Source organism: Anolis sagrei, chromosome 2, assembly GCF_037176765.1.
Source record: "Anolis sagrei isolate rAnoSag1 chromosome 2, rAnoSag1.mat, whole genome shotgun sequence".
NCBI lineage: Eukaryota > Metazoa > Chordata > Lepidosauria > Squamata > Dactyloidae > Anolis > Anolis sagrei.
This window is the reverse complement of record NC_090022.1, coordinates 25,664,134-25,688,872: the sequence shown is the minus strand read 5'-3', so window position 1 is coordinate 25,688,872 and position 24,739 is coordinate 25,664,134. Positions and strand designations below refer to the sequence as shown.

Genomic DNA, 24,739 nt, shown 5'->3' with positions numbered 1-24,739 from the left:
CGTTCCATGACTTTGCCCAAATAGGTTTATTTTCCCCAAACTCTACCAGTGTTCACATTTAAATATGCCCAAATGTGAACACTGGTAGAGTTTGGGGAAAATAAACCTTGACATTTGGGCATTGTAGTTCACCTACAAAAAGAACCCAACCAATGATTCAATTGGGCCAAACTTCCCACATAAAACCCTCATGTCATGAAGGGACTTGCTAGGATGACCATTCCTCCAGCCTTGCATCCTCTCCCTTGCCTGCACATATACACCACACTGACATGTGCCGAGCACACCTGCTCTCCCCTCCCCACTTGGAGTCTCAGAAACAGCCCTCCACTTGGATGAGAGGCCGACCAATCACAGTGGAGGAGGGCTTTTGGTGGGAGGATGCACCATCTGTTTCCAAATAGGAAGAGGACAGGAGTAAAGACCTTCAGCCTGCCAAAAGGTTTCCTAAGACCATCGGAAATGTATGTTTTCTGATGGTCTTTAGTGACCCCTCCGAAACCCCCTCATGACCCCCCTAGGGGTCCCGACCCCCAGGTTGAGAAATGTTGGCCTGCAGGATACTAGGTAATAGGTACTTCTTCCAATCAAAGTGTATACTATCCAAAGTCAGCAAAATTATTTTATCAGAGAAGGCAGAGAAATCCCTTAAGCATATTTCCCATCTCCTTAATAAGGACCCCCTGGTGGCACAGTCAGTTAAACCCTTGTGCCAGCAGGACTGAAGACCGACAGGTCAGAGGTTCGAATCAGGGGAGAGCGTGGATGAGCTCCCTCTGTCAGCTCCAGCTCCCCATGCAGGAATATGAGAGAAACCTCCCCCAAGGATAGTAAAACATCAAAACAGCCAGGCATCCCCTGGGCAACTTCCTTGCAGACAGCCAATTCTCTCGCACCACAAGTGACTTGCAGTTTCTCAAGTTGCTCCTGACACGAAAAAAAACTTCTCCTTAATCAGTTTGTTGTTATCAGTAACTCTCTTTCCCAAGGCTGCCCTTTCACACTATTCTAAAACAGCTCTCTGAGGCAATTGTCCCATTCAGTCTAATAGTGGGACAGGCCGTTCTTGCCTCTCCTTCCTCACAAATGTTTAACACACAGTTCCCAGTGCCTAGAGCATTCTCTAACGCACTGTTCATTATCTCCCTGCCTTCCAGTCATTTCTCATTATTATTACTCATCACCAAACCGCCTGCCAAGACCTCCACAAAATCCAGTGATACAATTAGGTAATTTTAGATTCTGGAGTTGGTGGTGGGGGGGCTCTCTGGGGGATAATGTGGATTAGGTTGCTTGCTTCGAAATGTGGTAAGCCAACTTGGCTTGCATGTGAGGCTTCTCTCTCATTTTGCTGATTGGGAACCAAGACTTCTCTGAAGACTCACCTTGATCACACCACTGATAATGATGACAGCCAGTTTCCAAAACTGAGCAAGTTATGGTTAAGGTAGTTTTGAGAATATGCTGGCTTGTTAAGAGAGCTTACTTTTTTGAGATCATAAGGAGTTAAGTACAATCCTGTGTGAAAGAAAGTTTTCATATCCAGTCTCTTAAAGTGGACATCTTTAAGGTTAAGGTTGTTAAAACATGGGTGGGGTGTGTTATGGAAGATTATTTATTTGCTAGGAGCCCCTGGTAATGCAATGAGTTAAACCCTTGTGCCGGTAGGACTGCTGACCAACAATAGTTCGAATCTGGGGAAAGCAGGTTGAGCTCTATCTGTCAGCTCCAGCTCCCCATGCAGGGACATGAGAGAAGCCTCCCACAAGGATGGTAAGGCATCAAAAACATCTGGCCATCCCTTGGACAATGTCCTTGCAGATGGCCAAGTCTATCACAACAGAAGCGACTTGCAGTTTCTCAAGTCACTCCTGACACGAACAAATAAAAAAATCTATTTGCTATTGATAAAGAGAAAGGCTCATTCAAGGAGACCAATTTTGCAAGACATGGGTAAGCCTGTGAATTACAGGGAGCCTTATTACGTGAGGCTACAATTTTGGTGCCTGTAAAAACGCTATGCAATCAGGAGTGCTCTGAGAGTACAGCATCCGTCACAGCAAAACCTTATTGCAGTCAGGCTGCCTACCCACTACTGCCTCTAGCATTATCTCTGCCCCTTTTCATTGTTCCTTTCCTGACAAGTGTTGAGGAGAGAAGGAGGAAAGTGCAGGAGCGAGTGGCCTCCCGCCGGAGAGCAGCGCCAATCAAAATCAAAAACCAGTTGGGGACCCTGGGAGGAAAAGTATCCACCGCCTCCCCTCCTTCCTCCCAATTTTTTGCAGTCATGGCATTGTAGAAGCAAGCTCAGGCTTTATTCCTACACAAAGGGGGACAAGCAGAAAACCAAAGCCTTCAACCCCTGCCCTCTTTTGGGTTTCTCTTCCACCCTGATCTTGTGAATCCTGATCCTACTGCAGCACTTGTGTGAGAGAAAAAGAGAAAGGGGGAGAGAGAGAGAAGGGAGAGAGAGAGAGAATAAAGCATTATCATTGTAAGTGTTGTAGCTACAGAGACTCCAGAACAGTGGTTCCCAACATGTGGTCCGAGGACCACCAGTGGTCCGCGAGAATGAAAATATGGGTTGTTGTAGGTTGTTTTGAGCTATATGGTCAGGTTCTAGAGGCATTCTCTCCTGACGTTTTGCCTGCATCTATGGCAAGCATCCTCAGAGGTAGTGAGGTCTTGTCGAAGGCTTTCATGGCTGGAATCACTAGGTTCTTGTGGGTTTTTTCGGGCTATAGAGCCATGTTCTAGAGGCATTTCTCCTGACGTTTCGCCTGCATCTATGGCAAGCATCCTCAGAGGTTGTGAGGCCTCAGAGGTTGTGAGGACCTCACAACCTCTGAGGATGCTTGCCATAGATGTAGGCGAAACGTCAGGAGAAATGCCTCTAGAACATGGCTCTATAGCCCGAAAAAACCCACAAGAACGTAGTGAGGTCTGTTGCAACTGCCCCATCCCTCTCTGAAAACTCTATCCTAGTTCGTATTTATCTATTCATGCTCGTCATTATCTTTAAATTTTAATTATTGCATCTGGTCCAGCCATAGGTTTTAACTGTCGCTGTGTTATTGTTAATGTTTATTGCTTTTGTGTTATGAGTTTTATTTTATTGCTTTGTATTATTTGTTGTTATTGCTTTGTGACTGATGTGTTGTGGGCTCGGCCTCATGTAAGCCGCATAGGAGATGGTAGCGGGATATAAATAAAGTTTATTTATTTATTTATTTATTTATCTGTGGAATGACCAGGGTGGGACAAAGAACTCTTGTTTGCTGGAGCTAGGCGTGAATGTTTCAACTGACCACCTTGATTAGCATTTGATGGCCTGGCAGTGCCTGGGTCAATCTTTTGTTGAGAGGTGATTAGATGTGCCTGATTATTTCCTCTCTGTTGTTTTGCTGTTGTAATTTTAGAGTTTTTTTTATACTGGTAGCCAGATTTTGTTCATTTTCATGGTTTCTCCTTTCTGTTGAAATTGTCCATATGCTTGTAGATTTCAATGGCTTCTCTGTGTAGTCTGACATGGTGGTTGTGAGAGTGGTCCAGCATTTCTGTGTTCTCAAATAATATGCTGTGTCCAGGTTGGTTCATCAGGTGCTCTGCTATGGCTGACTTCTCTGTTTGAAGTAGTCTGCAGTGCCTTTCATGTTCCTTGATTCGTGTTTGGGCAATGCTGCCTTTGGTGGTCCCTATGTAGACTTGTCCACAGCTGCATGGTATATGGTAGACTCCTGAAAATATGGTCCACAGCCTCACCATTACTACACTGTTGCCTCGAAATCACATGGCAATGAGAGTAACTGGTCTCGTGACACCCTCTCATAGTGCTGAAGCAACGGGGATGGTCAGCAGGGGAGAGACTGACTACCCCCGAAAGATTACTTATACCACATCAGCTCAAGATTAAATATGGTTTTCTGTGAGCAAGCAGATGGCGACTACTGGATGGCATATGTTCTGTTATCAGAAATTAGAGCTGATGTGGTCTGTCCAATGCAATTTTCTGAATTAGCACCCCAAATAACCAAACTGAATCTAAAGTTGACCAAAAACAGATTCATAACCCTTTTTTTGTACTAATGTTGGAGAGTGCTCACTGGTAAAAAAAATTGGAACCTCTGCTCCAGAAGGTGGCTGGATGCCACTGACCAACACTTGATCACACAAAATCAGCATAGCAGCACAATGCAACTTTCACATGATAAATCAGAGTTTTCCAAAATGTCTATCATAACACGTATAGCTGTGTCATGCAAACGTAACAAGAAATGACAAAAATCTTGGAAATGTATATTATTGCCTTCCAAATCATACACTTTAAAATATATAAATGAAAACTTTTCAAGGGATAGGTTGTGTCCCCATACATTTCATTATTTGTGCATGCGTCTTTATTTCTTATAAAGGGTTTGCTGGTAAAACAGAATTACTGTGCCATGAAATGATGCATATCCAAAAAGTGTGTCACCAACATGAAATGGTTGGAAAGCTCTGCTGTAAAATATAGTGTGGCCAAAGCAAGAAAGAGGTTGATAAATATTTTGTACTAGCTGTCCTCTGTCATTTGTTGCTGTGGCCCAATCTGTGTATATGTGTTCTCTGTGTGTGCAGGTACAGCAGTACCAGGAGCTTCAATTTTGTTTGCTTTGCATTTAATGGTTGTTGTAGTCCTAAGTTTCAGGGACTCTGCAGATAGGTGCCTTTTTTTGGCTGCAGTCATAGGGCAAGCCACCTGTCTATAGTTAGGTTCCCTGGTCCTGCCCCCTTTTGGGTTTTTGGAGGGAATAGGAGCCATTTTGGGTCAGTCCACACAGAGAAGTCTTTCATGCAGGACATAATACCAAGAGCTCCTGTAGAAAGCTTCATCTTCTACGGCTTGGCTGGGGAGATATACAGCCAACAGCTTGACCGGGGTTATACAGCCCTACAGCTCCTTTGCTGAAGGACTTCAGTCAGCCACCACGGAAACCTGAATTCTTTTTCCCCTGGAAGTCTACAAAGCTCTGCTTGGTAAGGGTCACTCGCGGAAGCCAGAAGCAGTTGGTACTGGGTGTAGAGGCTCCACACCATCAGAGGCAAAGACAGACTTCCCAGATTCGAAGTTAAGGATTTCCCCATTCGTTACAGTTATGAAGATAGTGCCTGTTCCCTGTGGACAAGATTGAGAGAGCGCCAATAGCCTGTTAAGAAAGCCTTAAAGTGCCTGTTTGTTTTCATTAATAAAGAACTTTGTTGAACCTTTAAGCAATCTAAAGACTCTGTTTTAAGGAAATCCAAGGGCCTTTAATCTGAGGCAGCCCCGGCGTCCCGTTGGGCACACAGAATTTATGTCCTGTCTACAGTCTGATGCACAGGCCCAGCGTGCGACAGCACACTGTGTGTGTATATATATTTGTGTATATGTGTTTTATGTGGTTATGCCCATACGTTGTAATGTAATGTATTTTTATTTTATTTTTTTGGCTTTTTAAGTCTCTTCCGCAGTGTTTTTCAGTATTTTAATGAGTGATAGTCACTCGTTGGCCTGATAGGTGTCTTGTGTCCAAATTTGGTGTCAATTCATCCAATGGTTTATGAGTTACGTTAATCCCACAAACGAACATTACATGTTTATATAGTTTAGCAAAAACATTTTTAAATGGTTTCCCATGGAACAATAGAGTGACAATATCATGCGATAAGACCCAACAAAAGGCATTATTATCCAGATGCAATTGCAATTTACCTTCCTCATGTGACAAGGCCTAAGGGTATCATGGAGGATCTTGCATCATAAGATCAGCATAGGTTGAAGCTGGCTTGACAGCAGTGCTGTAACTACCACTTGCCAAAAAATCTTTTCCTGTAGCCCTTGTCCCAACCATCTCGAAGCTGTTGTGCTTTTCTATCTTTCGAGAGGAGAATTTTTCCCCAAGACAATTCCCCCAAACATTCAAAATTCATTTCTCTTGAGCTTTTCCATCCCTCTGAAGGAGAGTTTCTTCCTTACAGGGACAGATAAGCTCAACAGAAATGGCTTCTAGTTGTCTTGTACCTATGTTACGGACAAGTGTTGCGTGACATGAGGAAATTGCACTGGCTCTAAACTTCTTATCCATGGAGAAGTCAACAGTCCTATAACATGGCCATCATTTAAGTACAGCTACCTAATTTCAAACTAAACTTAAAACTTCAGGAGGTAGATTTTGAAAACCTTCTTCTTTGTATGATTGCTGAATTGCTCTTGTTGAGGGAGTTGATTCACTCCTTTCCTCTCCTTCCTAGCAACAAGACAGGAATAAAACCTCATATTCTTTGTTTATTGAGTGTGTTGTGAAGGGCTAGGAATAGTTAGAGTAACTATCCCAGATAGCACATTTTGGCTGCCATGAAAGGGAAGAAAACTGTTAGCAATTTAATTTTTAATGATTGTTAGGGGATTGTGCTTTTGCCAATAATGGGAAGGGATGCTTGTGGGATTTTCTGCTTCCTTTGCAAAAATAACTTGATAGAGGGAGGCAGAGGCAAATGCTAACTTGACTGGATGCTTTGCATGAGGAACCATTTGCTGCTCCATCTCAGATGGAGAAAGCCTTAAGCCAGCCCTGATATTGGGAGAGGCAGCAAATGTCTCCGGGGATCCCATGTGCAGTCAATAAAGCAGAGTCCTGGATAATTCGGTAGCAATAACAGCTTAAACATTTCTAAATGATTTCAGTAACCTTGTGTTTTGGTGTCTTTTAGATTAACTTTTCCCTCCTTAAATGCATTGTGCTTATTAGTTTGGACACACTGGTGGTGTTAGTGATTAAGTACAGTTCCCCTTCTCTCCTGCCTAATGATAATGTCTTCTGTGAACTACCTTAATTTTGTTCTCTTCTCTTTCTCGGCTCCACCCTTCTTTGCCAATACCTGGCTTTTTCCTTCATCTACCAAGTTACCGCCATAACACATAGACACACACACACACACAAATATAACAACAACAACAACAACAATAACATCAACAACAAGAAAGGAACAAAACCTTATATTCTTTGTTTATTGAGTATGTTGTGAAGGGCTAGGAATAGACTGACAACGTTTTGGAACGCAATACACCAGACATCATGATTGTGGAAAAGAAAAAAATTGAATTATTGATGTCGCCATACCAGGTGACAGTCAAATTGATGAAAAACAACAAGAAAAACTCAGCCGTTATCAGGACCTCAAAATCGAACTGCAAAGGCTCTGGCTTAAACCAGTCCAGGTGGTCCCAGTGGTGATTGGCACACTGAGTGCCTTAGCAAAAGATCTCAGCCGGCATTTGGAAACAATAAACATTGACAAAATCACAATTGTCAACTGCAAAAGGCCACCTTACTTGGATCTGCGCGCATCATTCGAAAATACACCACACAGTCCTAAATCCTTGGGAAGTGATCGACTTGTAATTATGTGATACGAAATCCTAATAATAATAACAATACTAATAATAATAATAACTTTATTCTTATACCCGGCCCCCATCTCCCCGAAGGGAGAGCTTATATGGCAGAAAGTGCCTAAAACAGAGCATAAAACAAACACACAATAGAATACAATGAAGTAAAACATAGAGCATATAAAAACAACAGTTAAAAACATGCAATAACCTGTGGTCACAGCTATCGTAAGACATAGCCAAACTGTAAACAAGACAAAGGAATGGGATTGTGCAAATTGTAGCTAATGAACAAGGGCATGGGATGAAAGTACAGTGCTGTGTCATTAATTGTGGGCCATGGATTTTGTCCACATCATCAGGCTGAACTTGCTGAAGCAAGTCCATCAAAACTGAACAGCCAAGTGCCTCAGGTACATTCCTTGGTACTGCAATAAGACTGCCGTCCAAGTCGGAGCGTATCCGAGCAACTTTATCTGCACAGTGATGGGCGAACTTGCCATATTGAGTGGTCGAGTGGACAGGGGACTCCTCTTGATCGCTAGGATGAAGGAGTTCCCTGACCACCCAAAACTCCGCAGGTCTATTTGTTGCAGATGCAATGCGGGCAGTCGAGAAAACCTTCTTGGCTGCCTTAATTGCCGTGAAATAGGCCTTAAGCGAGGCTCTAGCCCATTCTCGGTCGGCTACTTTCAGAGTCTTCCGCCAGTAGCACTCTAGCCTCAGTCTTGCCTACTTCATCACCACCAGCTCCCTGGTGGACCAAGAAGCTGAGTTGGTTCTGAGGAGCAAGAGGGGACTTCAGGGGCAATCGAGTCCACCACCCTAGCTGCCTCCGAGTTGTAGAGGTCGAAGAAACTGTGCAGGTCCTTTTCAATATCACTAGCCTCCAATTCTCTCCCTTTTGTGCACAATATAACCAAGTGAGGTAGATAGAGCAGTGGATTCAAATTACAGGAATTGTTACCGGGCACAATTCAAAGTGCTGGCTTTAGCCTATAAAGCCCTAAATGGTTCCAGCCCAGCTTACCTGTTCAAACGCATCTATCCTTATGAACCTTCTAGGACTCTAAGAGCTTCTGAGGAGGCCCTGATCTCGCTCCCACTATCTTCACAGATGCGGTTGGCGGGGATGAGAGACAGGGCCTTCTCAGCGGTGGCCCCTCAGCTGTGGAACTCCCTTCCTAGGGACATTAGATTGGCCCCCTCTCTCCTAACATTTTGAAAACAAGTCAAAACCTGGCTTTTCGAGCAAGCTTTTGTGAATGCAGTATAACTGGCAAATTTAGGCCCACGGAATGACTGGACAATGCAATTGGAAAATGTTTTTAGTAATGAGATGCTGAGGAATTATGTTTTTACTGGTTTTATATGGTTTTATATTATATGTTAATTGTTTTTAATGGTAATTTATGTTTTTGGGGACATCAAATTGTGCCGACTGTAAACTGCCTTGAGGCGGTATATAAATATGGTAAATAAATAAATAATATTCCACCCAAACATTAGGAAGAACTTCCTGATGGTAAGAACTGTTCACAGTAGAATATGCTGCTTTGGAGTTTGGAGGAGTCTTCTCTGGAGGTTTTTAAGCAGAAGCTGAATGGCCATCTCTTGGGAGTGCTCTGACTGTGTTTTCCTCCATGGCACAATGGGGTCGGACTGGGTGGCTCTTGTGATCTCTCCCAACTCTAGGATTCCATCTTCTTCTCCATATCAGAAAGTAAAATATCTTGGTCCAGTTTTGGCAGCAACATTACGCTACTGAATGTCATGTTTTGGGAGAGAACAAGCAGGACGTATTTGAAAATGCCGTCTCCTCCTTATAGTTTTCCCAAAGGCCTCTGGCTGGAAATTATGTGGGAATCAGGTTTGCCAATCTGAAGCTAACTGTCCGAACTGAACACCTATTAACATTTCTGTTTCGAGTGCTCCTTCACCTTCAAAGCGGAAAAACGCAAGCAATGACTCAGATGAAGAGAGAAGGGGCAAGTTGACTTTAAGGCCAGGCAATCATGCTAGATCTTTGCATCAGAATTACTCACCGACAGATGAGGTCACCCATTTTGCAGAGGGGTTGTGGGTTCACATTGAGGCTTCCCGATAATTGAATTCTTCATGGCACATGAGCTGTTCCCTTCCAGCCTCCACTGCACAGTTGGTAAACCACTACTCAAGTCCTTGAGAAAATTGCTGGTGTAGCACTGGCAAGTCATTCCAGTTTTGTCATACCTGACTAGGCACTTGAACCCAGAACTTGCCAGTTTATATATAATACTACTAGCTGTCCCCTGCCACACGTTGCTGTGTCCCAGTCTGTTGATCTGGAAAATAAAGTAATGAGAAAGTGTTGGTTTCTAACATATGTAATGTCTTTATGCTTGTGGGTAAACAGTATTTCTTGCTGTTTCTTTGCCAGTGTTGATGTGGAGAGTGTCTGGTTTGCCCATGCTGGAACATGCAACATATAATTGTCCTTCCTGGGGTCCCTTTCAAATCTATGATACTATATCTGTGTGTCTGTGAATTATATCTCTCTATCTATATCTATGGCTGGATGGCTCTTTGTCAGGAGGGCTTTGATTACGTTTCCTTGCCCTGATGAAGTGAGTTGGATTGAATGGCCTTAAGTATTTTCTGTTGGTTGTGGGGGTTCTGTGTGGGAAGTTTGCCCCAATTCTGTCGTTCAAGGGGTTCAGAATGCTCTTTGATTGTAGGTGAACTGTGAATCCCAGTGACTAGAAATCCCAAATGTCAAGGACTATTTTCCCCAAACTCCATCTGTGTTCAATGCTGTTAAACAATTAACAAAGACAGAGAATTCATAAACAGAGGCAAAGGCTTCCCATCCTTTTCCATCTCTGGTATCTGGAGGCTGTGGGACTCAGGGCGGGTTACAGTACACATATACGGCAAACATTCAAGTTTGGTCCAGATCCATCATTGTTTTAGTCCACAGTGTTCTCTGGATGTAGGTGAACTACAACTCCCAAACTCAAGGTCAATGCCCACCAAACCCTTCAAGCGTTTTCTGTTGGTCATGGGAGTCCTGTGTACCACGTTTGGTTCAATTCCATAATTGGTGGAGTTCAGAATGCTCTTTGATTGTAGATGAACTATAAATCCCAGTAACTACAACTCCCAAATGACAAAATCATAATTTTTTGAGTGATGGTCACTCCTTGTGGTGTGAGACTTTTTTTGCCAAATTTGGTGTGATTTCGTTCATTGGTTCTTTTGTTTTTAAGGTACTCATTATGCACAGAGCATTTATATATATATAGATGGCTAAACTACATATTTTCTTTTTCTTTCTTGACATATTCCCTTTCTCCTTTTCCCATCAAAGGTAATGCCAATGCGCTTTTGTAGTCATGGTGCTGCTCTGCTGTTCTTTCCCCCTCTCTTTATGGATTATATAGAATAATTTGTTGTATTTATGAGTGTATACAGATGGCCGTTTACCAAGTGGCATCTTCTGGGCTTACATCCATATGGGGAGCCACCATCTGTTTGGTGCATCTGCCCATGTGGCGAGGAGAAGAATACCACTCTCCTTCTTTGCTGCCTCCCTGATTGGTAGTGAGTGAGTGAGTGAGAAACTACTCCCTGGAAGGGCTGAGGTAGTGGATGATCAACACTCCCTGTGGATGTATCTTTTCTCTTGGGAAAAGATCAGAATGGGGCAGAGTAATAGGATTGAAAGGGCCCACAAGATCCATCCAGTCCAGCCTCCACCACACACAATCAAATCACTCCAGCTTCTGCTTCAGAAACTCCTGAGAAGCAGACCCTGTCATATTCCACGGCAGCATATCCACCCTTGAACACCTCTTACTGTCAAGGCATTCTTCCTAATATTCAAGTTGATCTTCTTTTCCTGCAGTTAGAATCCTTTAGGCAAGGAGTTTCAGAAAAACATATATTTCCATTTATTGATTATTTTAAAGCCTTTGACTGTGTGGATCTTAATAAAGTGTGGCAAGTTCTTGGTGGTATGGGGATCCCAAATCACCTTGCCTATCTCCTGAGGAATCTGTATCACAACCAAGTAGCAACAGTAAGAACTGACCATGGAACAACAGACTGGTTCAAGATTGGGAAAGGCGTACGACAGGGTTGCATACTCTCACCCAACCTATTCAACTTGTATGCAAAACACATGCGATGTGCAGGGCTTGAAAAAACCAAGGCTGGAATTAAAATTGCTGGAAGAAACATTAACAACCTTAGATATGCAGATGATAACACTTTGATGGCAGAAAGCAAGGAGGAGCCGAGGAGCCTTCTAATCAAGGTGAAAGAAGAAAGTGCAAAAGCTGGGTTGCAGTTAAACAACAAAAAACCCAAGATTCTGGCAACAAGACTGATTGATAACTGGGAAATAGAGGGAGAAAATGTGGAGTCAGTGACAGACTTTGTATTTCTAGGTGCAAAGATTACTGCAGACGCAGACTGCAGCCAGGAGATCAGAAGACGTTTCCTTCTTGGGAGGATAGCAATGTCCAGTCTCGATAAAATAGTGAGGAGTAGAGATATCACACTGGCAACAAATATCTGCATAGTTAAAGCAATGGTATTCTCAGTAGTAACCTATGGATGTGAGAGCTGGACCATAAGGAAAGCTGAGTGAAGGTAGATAGATGCTTTTGAACTGTGGTGCTCAAGAAAAATTCTGAGAGTGCCTTGGACCATGAGAAGATCCAGCTAGTCCATTCTCCAAGAAATAAAGCCTGACTGCTCATTGGAGTGAAGGATATTAGAGGCAAAGATGGCCACATCATGAGAAGACAATAAAACATGAAGAAGACAATGATGCTGGGGAAAATGGAAGGAAAAAGGAAGAGGAGCCGACCAAGGGTAAGATGGATAGATGGCTCCTCTGACTGTCTGAAGCCCTGTACTTTCCAAGTTAGGTTTCTCACAAGAGGGTGACATCATCCCCATGGCTAATATCTTCATCACTTCTAGCACCAGGAATTCCCACAGGCAACCCCACAATCATCTCTAAATCATCAGTGAACCCCTCAGCCTCAAGAGCCTCAGGCTTACCTACAACAATCAGTTTGAATTTACCCTGCACTAATGACAAGTGTGATCTATATGCAGGGTCCCTATGTAAAATATACTCTATGAGCAGTGTTGTACTTAGGATTGGCATTTGGGAGAGAAAAAAGTACATAGATATATTTCTGCTTGATTGTATTCAGTTTTCAGGTTGCACTGAGGAATACAATACTTCTTTATTTACAGGGTCAGAGAAGCATAAAGTGACCAATCCCCTTCTTTTTAAAGATATGATATCAATTTATATTTCATAAAATCCTGTTGCCCATTTTACAGCTTTTGACCGGGGAGATATTTCAACCAGATATGCACCAGGGACTAATGAATTACTACTTTCAACTATATAATGCATATCTGGGAGGGCTAGGTACTCATTTTCCCATTAATTCGTATTTTAAAATATAATAAAACATATATCAAAGGAGTGTGCACTTCTTTCCCACCTTTCTTCCCGCTAGCTGCAGTGTAAGGCAAGTTTGATAAATGTTAATGTTTTGGGATTACAATCGCCAAATCCATAAATTGTAGTCCAACTCCCCCCGCACTCAAACACTGCCTTTTAGAGCCCTTACTCAAAGATACGCAAAACACATATTATTTCATCCTCATTAGACAACTGTGAGGCAGCAAAAGGTTGGAAAGGAAAGAGAATAATTCATTTCATATTGCCTTGTATGCTTTTGTGACTGAGTGGAGATTTGAGGCCAAGAGTGCATCTATACCAGGCCTGGGCAAGCTTCGGCCCTCCAGGTGTTTTGGACTTCAACTCCCACAATTCCTAACAGCCTCAGGCCCCTTCCCCCAGCCACTCAAGATGTTAGGAATTGTGGGTGTTGAAGTCCAAAACATCTGGAGGGCCAAAATTTTTCCCTGGTTACACTGTTAAATAAAAGCAGACTGACACCACTTTAACTGCCACGGCTCAGTGCTATGGAATCCTGGGAGTTATAGTTTTACAAGGTCTTTCGCATTTTCTGCCAAAGGAGTGATGGTGCCCCACCAAGCTATAAATCCCAGGATTCCATAGCATTGAGCCATGGCAGTTAAAGTGGTGTCAAACTGCATTAATTCTACAATGTCAATGCTCCCCAAGTCTCCCAGATCCCTATCCCATCCCAAACTGCTTCACCTCTCTTCATGTTATGGTATTGCCAACTTTTAAATCACATTTCACATCCAAATTGATTTTGATCTGTTGGTTTTCATTCTCTTCTCTTCTTCCTTTCTGTTTCCCCATCTAGGCTGCAAACTTATCTTTCCTCCGTGGGATGGTGGGATCCGTTACCGAGGCTTGACCCGTGAACAAGTGAAGACAGCCCGCTTCTTGCCTTTCGACTATGAGATTGAATACGTCTGCCGACCCGAACGGGAAATTGTGGGGCCCAAAGTGCGCAAGTGCCTGCCTAATGGGACATGGACAGACAGTGATGTGGAGAGCCGCTGTTGTGAGTCCTTTGGGTGTGCAATTGAGGAGTGTGTGTGGGGGGGGGGGCATTTTATTGCACCTCCTAAATTAGGGTTGGGCAAGATTTGGCCCAAGACCACATTTTTTTAAAACCCCAGGAGCCATCAAGAGGTATAAAATGTCTTCTCCCAAAAAATTTGTGGTGATGATGATGATAGATGTTCTGCTCCAAAGTGTCCACAAAAGCTCTTTAGGGGATGTCAAGATCATTTCCACCATGTTTGGAGGCACCCTGAGTACCACAGAGTCAAACTTTTATATATATTGTTTTGCAGGATTTTATACAAAAAGATGCTTTCAGATGCCACAGAGGGTGGCATTTCCACCACATTTTGGGGATAAAGGTAAAGGTTTCCCCTTGACATTAAGTTGAGTCGAGTCCAACTCAGGGTGGTAGTGCTCATCTCCATTTCTAAGCCAAAGAGAAAGCGTTGTCCATAGACACCTCCAAGGTCATGTGGCCAGCATGACTGCATGGAGCATCGTTAGCTTTCCGCTGGAGCAGTACCTATAGATCTACTCACATTTGTATGTTTTCAAACTGCTAGGTTGACAGAAGCACACCCCGCTCCCCGGGTTTAAACCGCTGACCTTTTGGTCAGCAAGTTCAGTAGCTCAGTGGTTTAACCCACTACGCCACCAAAGGCTATGATTTTGGGGATACCTTGGGTCAGTTTAGGCCCAAGAGATGTCTATTTGGAAACAAGAAATTAACAGGAAGTAACTTATACTCAATGTATTGTCGAAGGCTTTCATGGCCAGAATCACTGGGTTGTTGTAGGTTTTCCGGGCTATATGCCTCTAGAACATGGCCATATAGCCCGGAAAAACTACAGCAACCCAACTTATACTCAGTTCATGCTATTTTTAAGTCCTTTGTTGGTGTTGTTGTTGTTTGCCTTGAAGATGTTTCTGACTTATGGTGACCCTAAGGCAAACCAAGGATGGAAACTCTGGAGTCCCAAAGTCATTGTCTAGTGCTCGAGCCACTATACCACACAGGCTCTATTTTTAAAAGCCATTTACTAGACCTGAAATGGCCCAGGAAGGCCCAAAATGTGGTGAGAATCCCCCCCCCCCCCCCGGTCCCTTGTAGCACTGCTTCTTATGCTGTGGGTCCCGACTCCAAATAAGGGCCCCTTAGCTCAGGGATAGGAGCTGAGGTGGTGCAATGGGTTAAATCCTTGTTCCAGCTGGACCTGAAGATTGGATTGCTGACCTGAAGATTGCCAGTTTGAATCCGCAAGATGGGGTGAACTCCCGTCTGCCAGCTCTCGCTTGTGCGGACATGAGAGAAGTCTCCCAGCAGGATGGTAACACATCCAAGCATCCTCTTAGCAACGTCTCTGTAGACGGCCAATTCTCTCACACCAGAAGTGACTAGCAGTATGTTCTCCAGTCACTTCTAACACGATTAAAAAAAACCCCCAAAACTCAGGGATGTCACGTTCATTTCACCAAGGGCCACATCCGCCTTATGATTGTCCTCAAAAAGACTGATTGTATATGTGTAACCATGTTGCTCTGACATTGAAAGCCTCACGGGCTACATAAATTGATGTGGAGGGCTGGATTCGACCCGTAGGCCTTGCATTTGACACATGTGCCTTTGCTCTATGTTGGGGTCCTGAATAATCTGGCAACAGTAGAAGTTTTCCGAATGTCACCCAGTGGCTATTTTAGACATTTACATGAATCTGTTCTGCAGTGTTTGCAGTGGACTCTGCGGAAGATGCTACAACTGTAATTCATAAATAGGGAAATCAGTCTGTTTAGCAAACCTTGCAAATGCTGGTGCTGTTATCAGCAAATTTGTGATTTTTATACCTAATTTATATACCTATAAACCTGGATTCACGTAAAAATTTCTTAGACCGAAAAGTGGTTGCTAACCAGCATCATCAATAGTGAGAGGTCCTCACAGCTGACTTCCCCAAAACATCCAGGGAACAAAAGTGGTGGGCCATTCTTCTAAATAGTTTGGTTCCATAGTTAATCTTCCAGCCTAGATCCAATTCTTATGCCATTAGTAGTGGCCTGAGAAATCCATCCAATACCAGAAATGGTTGTTGACAGTTCCTGTCAGCCAACATGGTCCACAGTCAGAAATAACAAACATTGAAGTTTCGTTTCTGGAGGGTCCCAGGTTTCTTATTCCCATTGTAGTAGCTAGAGCCCCCGGTGGCACAGTGGGCTAAACCACTGAGCTGCTGAACTTGCTGACCGAAAGATGGCTGGTTCAAATCTGGGGAGCAGGGTGAGGTCCCACAGTTAGCCCCAGCTTCTGCCAACTCAGCAGTTCAAAAACATGCAAATGTGAGTAGATCAATAGGTACCACTCTAACAGGAAGGTAACGGTGCTCCATGCAGTCATGGTGGCCACATGACCTTGGAGGTGTCTACGAACAACGCTGGCTCTTCGGCTTAGAAATGGCGATGAGCACCAACCCCCAAGAGTCAGACACAACTGGACTTAATGTCAGAGGAAAACCTTTACCTTTACCTATTGCAGTAGCTAAAGCCCCTTCAACACAGCTGTATAAAACCCACATTAAACTGGATTATATGGCAGTTTGGACTCAGATAACCCAGTTCAGAGCAGATATTGCGGATTATCTGCCTTGATCTTCTGGGTTATATGGCTGTGGGGAAGGGCCTTAAGTTAGGCTTCAATTCTTAACAGAGCTATTGTGTCTTTTAACATGTGCATCCTCATCTTTTATTTATCTTTAGTGCCTGTTTTTATATGCTGGCTCTATTTGGTTTTTTATCCTTGTGGTCATATTAGTGCTTTTTTAGTAGTCTGCCTGTTTTTCACATCGGAAGGTGAAGGTATAAATCCTATAAGCAAACCAAGTGAAAAATCTGTATGATAGGCACAAAAAATCATGGCTGGCGTCTTCTTCTACCCCAAGGGATGATGTGACGGGGGCACCTTGACTTGTTGAATTTTTGCCTGGTCTGTTGCAGTTCAAAGCACTGGAGCTGAGCTGGATCAAGCAACTTCCACTGCCAGAATCTCCTGGAATACACAGTGTTTTTGATTGCTTATTCCTGCATAGCAGCGAGTTTTGCTGGAGGACCCTTGTGATCTCTTCTAACTCTGTAATTCTATAATTCTAACACTTAACTTTTAGCATATGCTCCAACTGTCCCAATTTGACAGGGACACTCCCAATTAATTAATCACACAATGGGAATAAATATTGGGAGTTAAAGTACAACAATGCCTAGAAGGCCAAACTTGCATTTAATGTATGTCTACTTTACTTACGTTCCAACTCTGCCAATTTGGCAAGGATAGTCCCGATTAATCCTTCCTGCATTTTGAGCTGCTTTTAAAATGTCTATTTTTTTTTCTTCTTTTCCCATTTTGTTCCTATATACTCAGCTCCCTTCAATTGCTTCAAATTGGGTTCAGGGTACAAAGGTGAATTGTAGTCAATAATATATATAATATATAATAATAACACTTTATTTATATTCCGCCCTTCTCCCTGTGGGAACTTAGAGTGCAAACAGATACTGGCAAAAATGCAATATCTTGTTACAATACAATGAGACACACAAACACAAACAAAGGCAGAGGCTTCTCCTTTCATTTCCGACTTTGGAGGTGGTGCTCATCTCTGGATCTAGGGGAGGTGCTCTCCTCCATTTCCAAGCTGAGGAGCCTGCATAGTCACCTCCTGGTTGTGTGACTGGCATGACTGCTTGGAGCATCTTATTCCTTTCCTGCTGAAGCAGTACTTGTATTGTATTTTTATATTGCTTACTGTACTTGTATGTTTTATGCTTTTTATTGTGTTGTTGTTTGTGCTTTGGTTTTTATTTTATTTTATTGTAATATGCTGTTGGACTTGGCCTCATGTAAGCCGCTCCTAGTCCCCACTGGGGGGAGATGGTGGCGGGGTATAAATAAAGATTATTATTATTATTATTATTAATATTATTATTATTATTATTATTATTATTATTTGAAACACAACAAGATGAGTCCACAGCACACTCTCTGCTGGCTGTTGAATTGGATCACACGTCGGACGCTTCCCAAGTGTCTAGGACTGTGTGATGTATCGGTAAATGATGCGTGCAGATCCCAGTAAGGTGGCCTTCTGCAGCTGGCAGATGGAAATTTTGTCAGCGCCAATTGTGTTTAAGTGCAGGCCAAGGTCTTTAAGCCCTGCACCCAGTGTGCCGATCACCACTGGGACCACCTTTACTGGTTTGTGCCAGAGTCTTTGCAGTTCGATTTTTAAATCCTCATATTGTGTCAGTTTTTCCAGTTGTTTCTCTGCAATCCGGCTGTCACCTGGGATTGCGATATCGACAATCCATGCATTGTTTTTTAACACGATTGTGAGGTCTGGAGTACTATGCTCCAAAACTCTGTCTGTCTGAATCCCAGAAGAGTTTGGGGTGTTCATTCTCTGTAGCTTGTGATCCCACCAGTTCTTTGTTGCAGGCAGATGATATTTGTGGCATTATTATTATTATCATCATCATCATTATTTAATCTTATCACATTTGCATGTTTTCGAACTGCTAAGTTGGCAGGAGCTGGGCTAACAGTGAGAGCTCACCTTGTCCTGCAGATTCAAACTGCCGATCTTCAGGTCAGCAGTTCAGCAGAACAAAAGTTTAACCTGTTGCACCACTGCAATGGGTTAAAGTGAGATAATATGGCAATAATGTGGTGCAGCTGAGTGTGGTGCTCAGAAGATAACAGGGCAGGTATCCTGTAATGTAGTAACTATTTCCTCTCAGCCAGAAACAATGTGAGTTGCCCAATGTCATCATATATGTTTCCATGGCTGAACAGGGATTCATATCATGATCTTTCAGAGTCTTAATCCAATATTGAAACTACCATACCTCACTGTTGTTTTGGAGAGAAGAGCAAGTAGGTGTTAGTTCCGTGGCTAAAAATGAAATCCTAACTCTTATGTGTAATCATAGGCTTATACTTGGAAGGGTCCTCTTGGGCCATTGATTCTAACTTCCCTGTTCAATGCAGGATCTCCATTGATAGCAGCTACAGTAGTCTGCTAACCAGACTCTTTCTAAACAACCCTTTTGTCTTTTGTCCTTTAATGTTGGTTGTTGCCTGAGGCTTTGAGTTGAACTCCAAATGATGTGGAAAGTGGAAGGTTCCACCCACCTGTTTAAGGTGACCAAATTTACAGCACCCGCTACATGCATGAAGATGAAGATTTCTCTCTCTCTCTCTCTTTCCTTTCTTTTTCACAGTACGTACCTGTCCTAAGATGCATCTGAGTCTGGAGAACGGGCAAGCGCATGTCCGGGGCCTTGAGCGGGTGCCTGTGGAGGGCACTTTGGTGGAGTACCGCTGCAACCCTGGCTTCCATCTCACGGGCAGCCCCCGCAGCAACTGCACCAAGGTGGGCCGCTGGAGTTCTGCCAAGCCAGTCTGTGAATGTAAGTGAATGGCAGGACAGAAAAGGTGGGGAAGCCAGATGGATGGAGGGCTATATTTGGAGGAGAAGGTTCTCACTCAGGGTGACAGGATCTTTTTTCAGAAACGGATCTGAGACTTCAGTAATTTCTGGGGAGAGGGGAAAGAATATTTTAGCAACATGGATTTAGGCCAGCTTCACAATAACCCTGTTGGCTACTCTGGTTTTTGTCTCTGACTTCTGCAGAGAGATCAAAGAATGAAGATGTAGTTCTGTTGAAAAATACTGAGAGAAGGACCCCAGAAAATCATCATCATTATCATAATCAATAGAATCATAGAATCAAAGAGTTGGAAGAGACCTCATGGGCCATCCAGTCCAACCCCCTGCCAAGAAGCAGGAATATTGCATTCAAATCACCCCTGACAGATGGCCATCCAGCCTCTGTTTAAAAGGTTCCAAATAAGGAGCCTCCACCACACTCCGGGGCAGTGAGTTCCACTGCTGAACGGCTCTCACAGTCAAGAAGTTCTTCCTTATGTTCAGATGGAATCTCCTCTCTTGTACTTTGAAACCATTGTTCCGCGTCCTAGTCTCCAGAGAAGCAGAAAACAAGCTTGCTCCCTCCTCCCTATGACTTCCCCTCACATATTTATACATGGCTATCATATTCCCTCTCAGCCTTCTCTTCTTCAGGCTAAACATGCCCAGCTCCTTAAGCCGCTCCTCATAGGGCTTGTTCTCCAGATCCTTGATCATTTTATTTTATTTTGATCAATATTTTATTTCTTACCCACCTGTCCTTGTGGCCTGAGGTGGATTACAACATCACTAAAAATACATAATCGTCTGAAACATATTAATACATATTTCTCCAAAATACATATTAAAATACACAGAACAAAGGTAAAACACAAGGTGTTGTGTTATTTGTTCAGTCACCTCTGACTCTTTGTGATCTCATGGACCAGCCCACACCAAAGATCCCTGTCGGCTGTGGCCACTCCAGCTCTTTCAGAGTCAAGCCAGTCACTTCAAGGATACCATCCATCTTGCCCTTGGTCGACCCCTCTTTCTTTTTCCTTCCATTTTCCCCAGCATTATTTTCTTCTCTAAGCTTTCCTGTCTTCTCATGATGTGGCCAAAGTACCTCATTTTGGCCTCTACTATCTTTCCTTGCAATGAGCAGTTGGGCTTTACTTCCTGAAGTATAGACTGGTTGGATCTTCTTGTGGTCCAAGGCACTCTCAGAATTTTCCTCCAACACCACAGTTCAAAAGCATCTATCTTCCTTCACTCATCCCTCCTTAGGGTCCAGCTCTCACATCCATAGGTTACTACAGAGATTAACATGCTTTTACTATGCGAATCTTCATTGCCCATGTGATGCCTCTACTCTTCACTATTTTATCGAGATTGGTCATTGCTCTCCTCCCAAGAAGTAAACGCCTTCTGGTTTCCTGGCTGCAGTCTGCATCTGCAGTAATCTGCAAGAAACAACTTTAAATTTCACCGGGACTGTGGCGCAGCTGGCTGGGTGTCAGCTGCATTAAGATCACTTCTGACCAAAAGGTCATGAGTTCAAAGCCAGTCCGGGTCAGAGTGAGCTTCCGACCAATTGTGTAGCTTGTTGTCGACCTTTGCAACCCGAAAAACAGTTGCATCTGTCACGTAGGAAAATTAGGTACCACCTATGTGTGGGGAGGCTAATTTAATTAATTTATGAGGCCATAAAAAAGACTCCAGCAAAGCACTCCAGCAAAGCATGCGGGGAATGTGGAAGTACTTCATCAGTGTCACAGATGGACGATGAAAGCGACAGCTCCCCTGGCAGCCAGAAAGGTTTAAAAGCCTCTGACTGTCTGTCTATATCTGTTGTTTGTCTTTGGCATTGAATGTTGCCCATATACTGTATGTGTACATTGTAATCCGCCCTGAGTCCCCTGCGGGATGAGAAGGGCAGAATATAAATACTATAAATAAATAAATAAATAAATAAATAAATAAATAAATAAATAAATGTTGGCTGGGTAGGCATGTCAGGATAGGTCTGTAGATAGTTTAAAATTCCGACAACTCATTTAGCTCTCGGATCTCTTCCGGCAAGTCGCTCCCCAGTGTTGATGCAGCCGGTGAAAAGGTCCCTGGGTGACAGTGTCTAGTCGGATTCTGGCAGGCACGAGCAGCTGCCCCCCCCCCCCCCCCCCGCCCCAGAGGTCCTTAATGTTTGGAGCGGATTGCACAGGAGAAAGCAATCCTGTAGGTCACCTGGACCCAAACCATGTAGAGCTTTAAAGGTCAAAACCAACACTTTATACTTTGCCCAGAAACTAATTGGCAGCCAGTGGAGTGGAATATGTTCACTCCTAGATGTTCCTGTTACCAATCTGGCTGCCATATAATAACCTGCCAGAGTTTCCGAACTTGGTACAAAGGTAGCCCAATGTAAAGTGCATTGCAGAAGTCCAACCTTCAGATTACCTGCGTATGCACCATCTTCAGGTCTTCCAAATCCAGGAAAGGGCGTAGCTGGCATATCAGCCGAAGCTGGTAGTAAGCACTCCTGACCACGGCCTCTACCTGGACTGACATTTGGAGAGAAGGATCTAGGAGCACTCCCAAGCTATGGTCTTTCAGGGGGAGTGTATTCCCATCCAGGACTGGTTGACACGCCTCCATCCCCAGATTAGAACCCTTGCTGGCAAGCACCTCTGTTTTGTTAGGATTCAGTTTCAATTTGTTTTCCCTTATCCAACCCATTACCTCCTCCAGGCATTCATTCAGAGGACACACGCTATACGTTGCTAAAGCTGTTTTGGAAGACATGGAGAAATAGTTTTGGGTGTCTTCAGTATACTGATACTGCCCTCCCCATGCTTCTGGATGATTTGACCCAGCGGTTTCATATAATTTTATGGTTGGGGGTCACCACAACATGAGGAACTGTATTAAGGGGTCACAGCATTAGGAAGGTTGAGAGCCACTGTCTTAGAGCTTGTTAGCTGATAAAATTCAAGTGAGGGATTGCATTGAACCCTTACTTATTTATCATTTTAGTTAAAATGTTTACACTTGGGTGAATACAGTGTCGGACAACCCTGTACTCATAGCAGCTTACATAAGAGGGCATTGTACAATAAGAAAAGAGAAAAGAAAGTATAAAATTACACTAGATTCAATTAAAATCAAATAAAATTTCAGTTATGGAGGTAAACATCACTAAAATAACAAAGCGAAGAGAAAAATCAATTGAAAGCCTTCTGGAACAGTTATGTCTTTCCCAGATGTCTATCAGAATAAAGATAGGGAGGGCAGGAAGAGGCTTCTCACAAATGTAACCCTACTCCTCCTCCCTCCCATTGTTGCTGTTTAGATTTACAAAGAGTCTTACTTTAAATTCCTGGGCGAGGGAGCATTATAGTTTGTAGAGGGAAGGGTTAATCCACATTACCTTCCCTACACTTCAGTTGGACTTGGGAAAAACCTTCCACTGAAGCCAAGGGAAAGCTTTTATGTTTCAAAACCATCTTGCTGGAAATGCGTGGAATGAGAGAAGACTCCACAATGTAAATGGGGATGCTTTACAGGCATATTCAAGTTCTGCAGCAAACTGCTGAGTGGGTGGTCAGCCAAATCGTTGCCACTATTCAAAAGGTAGTAATAAAACCATAAGTGTCTGCTTTTTCCACTGAAATTGGGACTGTAATTCACACAATGTTTAAATATTTATTTATATATTGATTGATTTACAGTATTTTTATTCTGCCGTTCTCATCCCTAAGGGGATTCAGAGTGGATCACAGAGCACATATACAGCAAACATTCAGTGCCATTATACACTGACAAGACAAACAACTGTACATAGTGGTGTGTATATGCTTTCCCATCTTCGGCATCTTGGAGGCTGTGCTTGGTTCCAGCCCCATGCGAGATGCTCTCGCTCCACTTTCCGTGCCGAACAGCTTTGTTGATAAACGTCCTCCTTGGTCAAATCACCGACATTTTTCTGGCATTCCCTTATGGATACCTTAAATACCCCCTCGCTTTAAGTGATACCTATTTATCTACTCACACAGCTGTTTTTGAAACTGCTAGGTAGGCAGAAGCTGGACTAAAGACCAGGAGCTCACCCTGACCTGTCACCCGAACTGTCAACCTTTCAGTTGGTAAGATGTAATGCAGCTGGTGGTTAACCTGCTGTGCTAAAGCTTGGCCCTAAATCAACTGTGGCTAATTCTAAATATTTTTAATCAACCTTCGTGGCAGTGTTGACAGAAAGGTAAGGTCTTTCCCCTTCTTTTGGGATTGAGCATCTCTGATCCAGAATTCTGAAATCCAAAATACTCCAAAATCCGGAATTATCCACTTGGGTGACTGAGATAGTGACACCTTTGCTTTTCAATAAAATTTAAAGTACACCGGTATTTTTCATGCACAAAATATCTAAAATATTGTATAAAATTACCATCATAGCCATGCTATGGCTATGAAATATACATGAATTTTGTGTGTAGATTTAGGTCCCATTTCAAAGATATGTTTTTATTTTTCTTTCTTTCTTTATTTTATACCCCACTTGTGGGGACTCAAGGTGGCTATTATTTATCTAGATATTTCATCATATATGTATATGAAAATACAGGCACTCTGAATTCCCAAAGATTTCCAAACACTGTGTTGTTGAAGGCTTTCATGGCCGGAATCGCTGGGTTGCTGTGAGTTTTCCAGGCTGTATGGCCATGTTCCAGAAGCATTATCTCCTGACGTTTCACCCACAAATGTGGCAGGCCTCTGAGGATGCCTGCCATAGATGTGGGTGAAACATCAGGAGAGAAGGCTTCTGGAACATGGCCGTACAACCCGGAAAACTCACAGCAACCCAATTCCAACCATTTTGGAAAAGGGAAACTCAACCTGTATGTCAAATAAAAGTCAGAGATTTGAAAAATGACTTTGGGGAAAGATCCTGAAAGTTATGTCTTACAATAAGTAACTTTCCGAAGCTCTGGAAAGAGAGTGTTTTTCTAACATTGAAATATTCCTTTCAGCGAAAGATGAGAATCTCTCTCCACATCTTTCATGGGTCTTATCATGTTCTCTCATTGCTTTCTTCTACAGTGTGGCGTCCCCCTGTTTCCAGGTCTGGGTCAGGTGAGTTCCTTTCTCCTTTCCCCTTCCTCTTTGCTTTCCCACATCTGCAAATCCGTTTCATCTTCACCTCGCCCTGCTGAATCTTGAGCTTGCCTTGTATACTTGTCCTTGTGGCACCCGGAGGTCTCCCCTCCCAGCAGCCAGCACCAACTGATCTGAAGGGTCCTGATAGCTGACAAGGCTTTAATCCCTCTGAGGTCCCGACTCCCAGCAGATAAACTCATGACT

General features: G+C 43.3%; 1 protein-coding gene across 1 annotated transcript in view; it reads left to right on the top strand.

The window, feature by feature from the left end:
- Positions 1-24,739, top strand: part of GABBR1 (gamma-aminobutyric acid type B receptor subunit 1) — a 301,061-nt gene that overhangs the window by 174,533 nt on the left and 101,789 nt on the right. Inside the window, exons 4-6 of the mRNA XM_060759261.2 lie at positions 13,720-13,923; positions 19,194-19,382; positions 24,479-24,511. Coding sequence (XP_060615244.2) covers positions 13,720-13,923; positions 19,194-19,382; positions 24,479-24,511 — 426 coding nt within the window. The remainder of the gene's footprint in view (positions 1-13,719; positions 13,924-19,193; positions 19,383-24,478; positions 24,512-24,739) is intronic.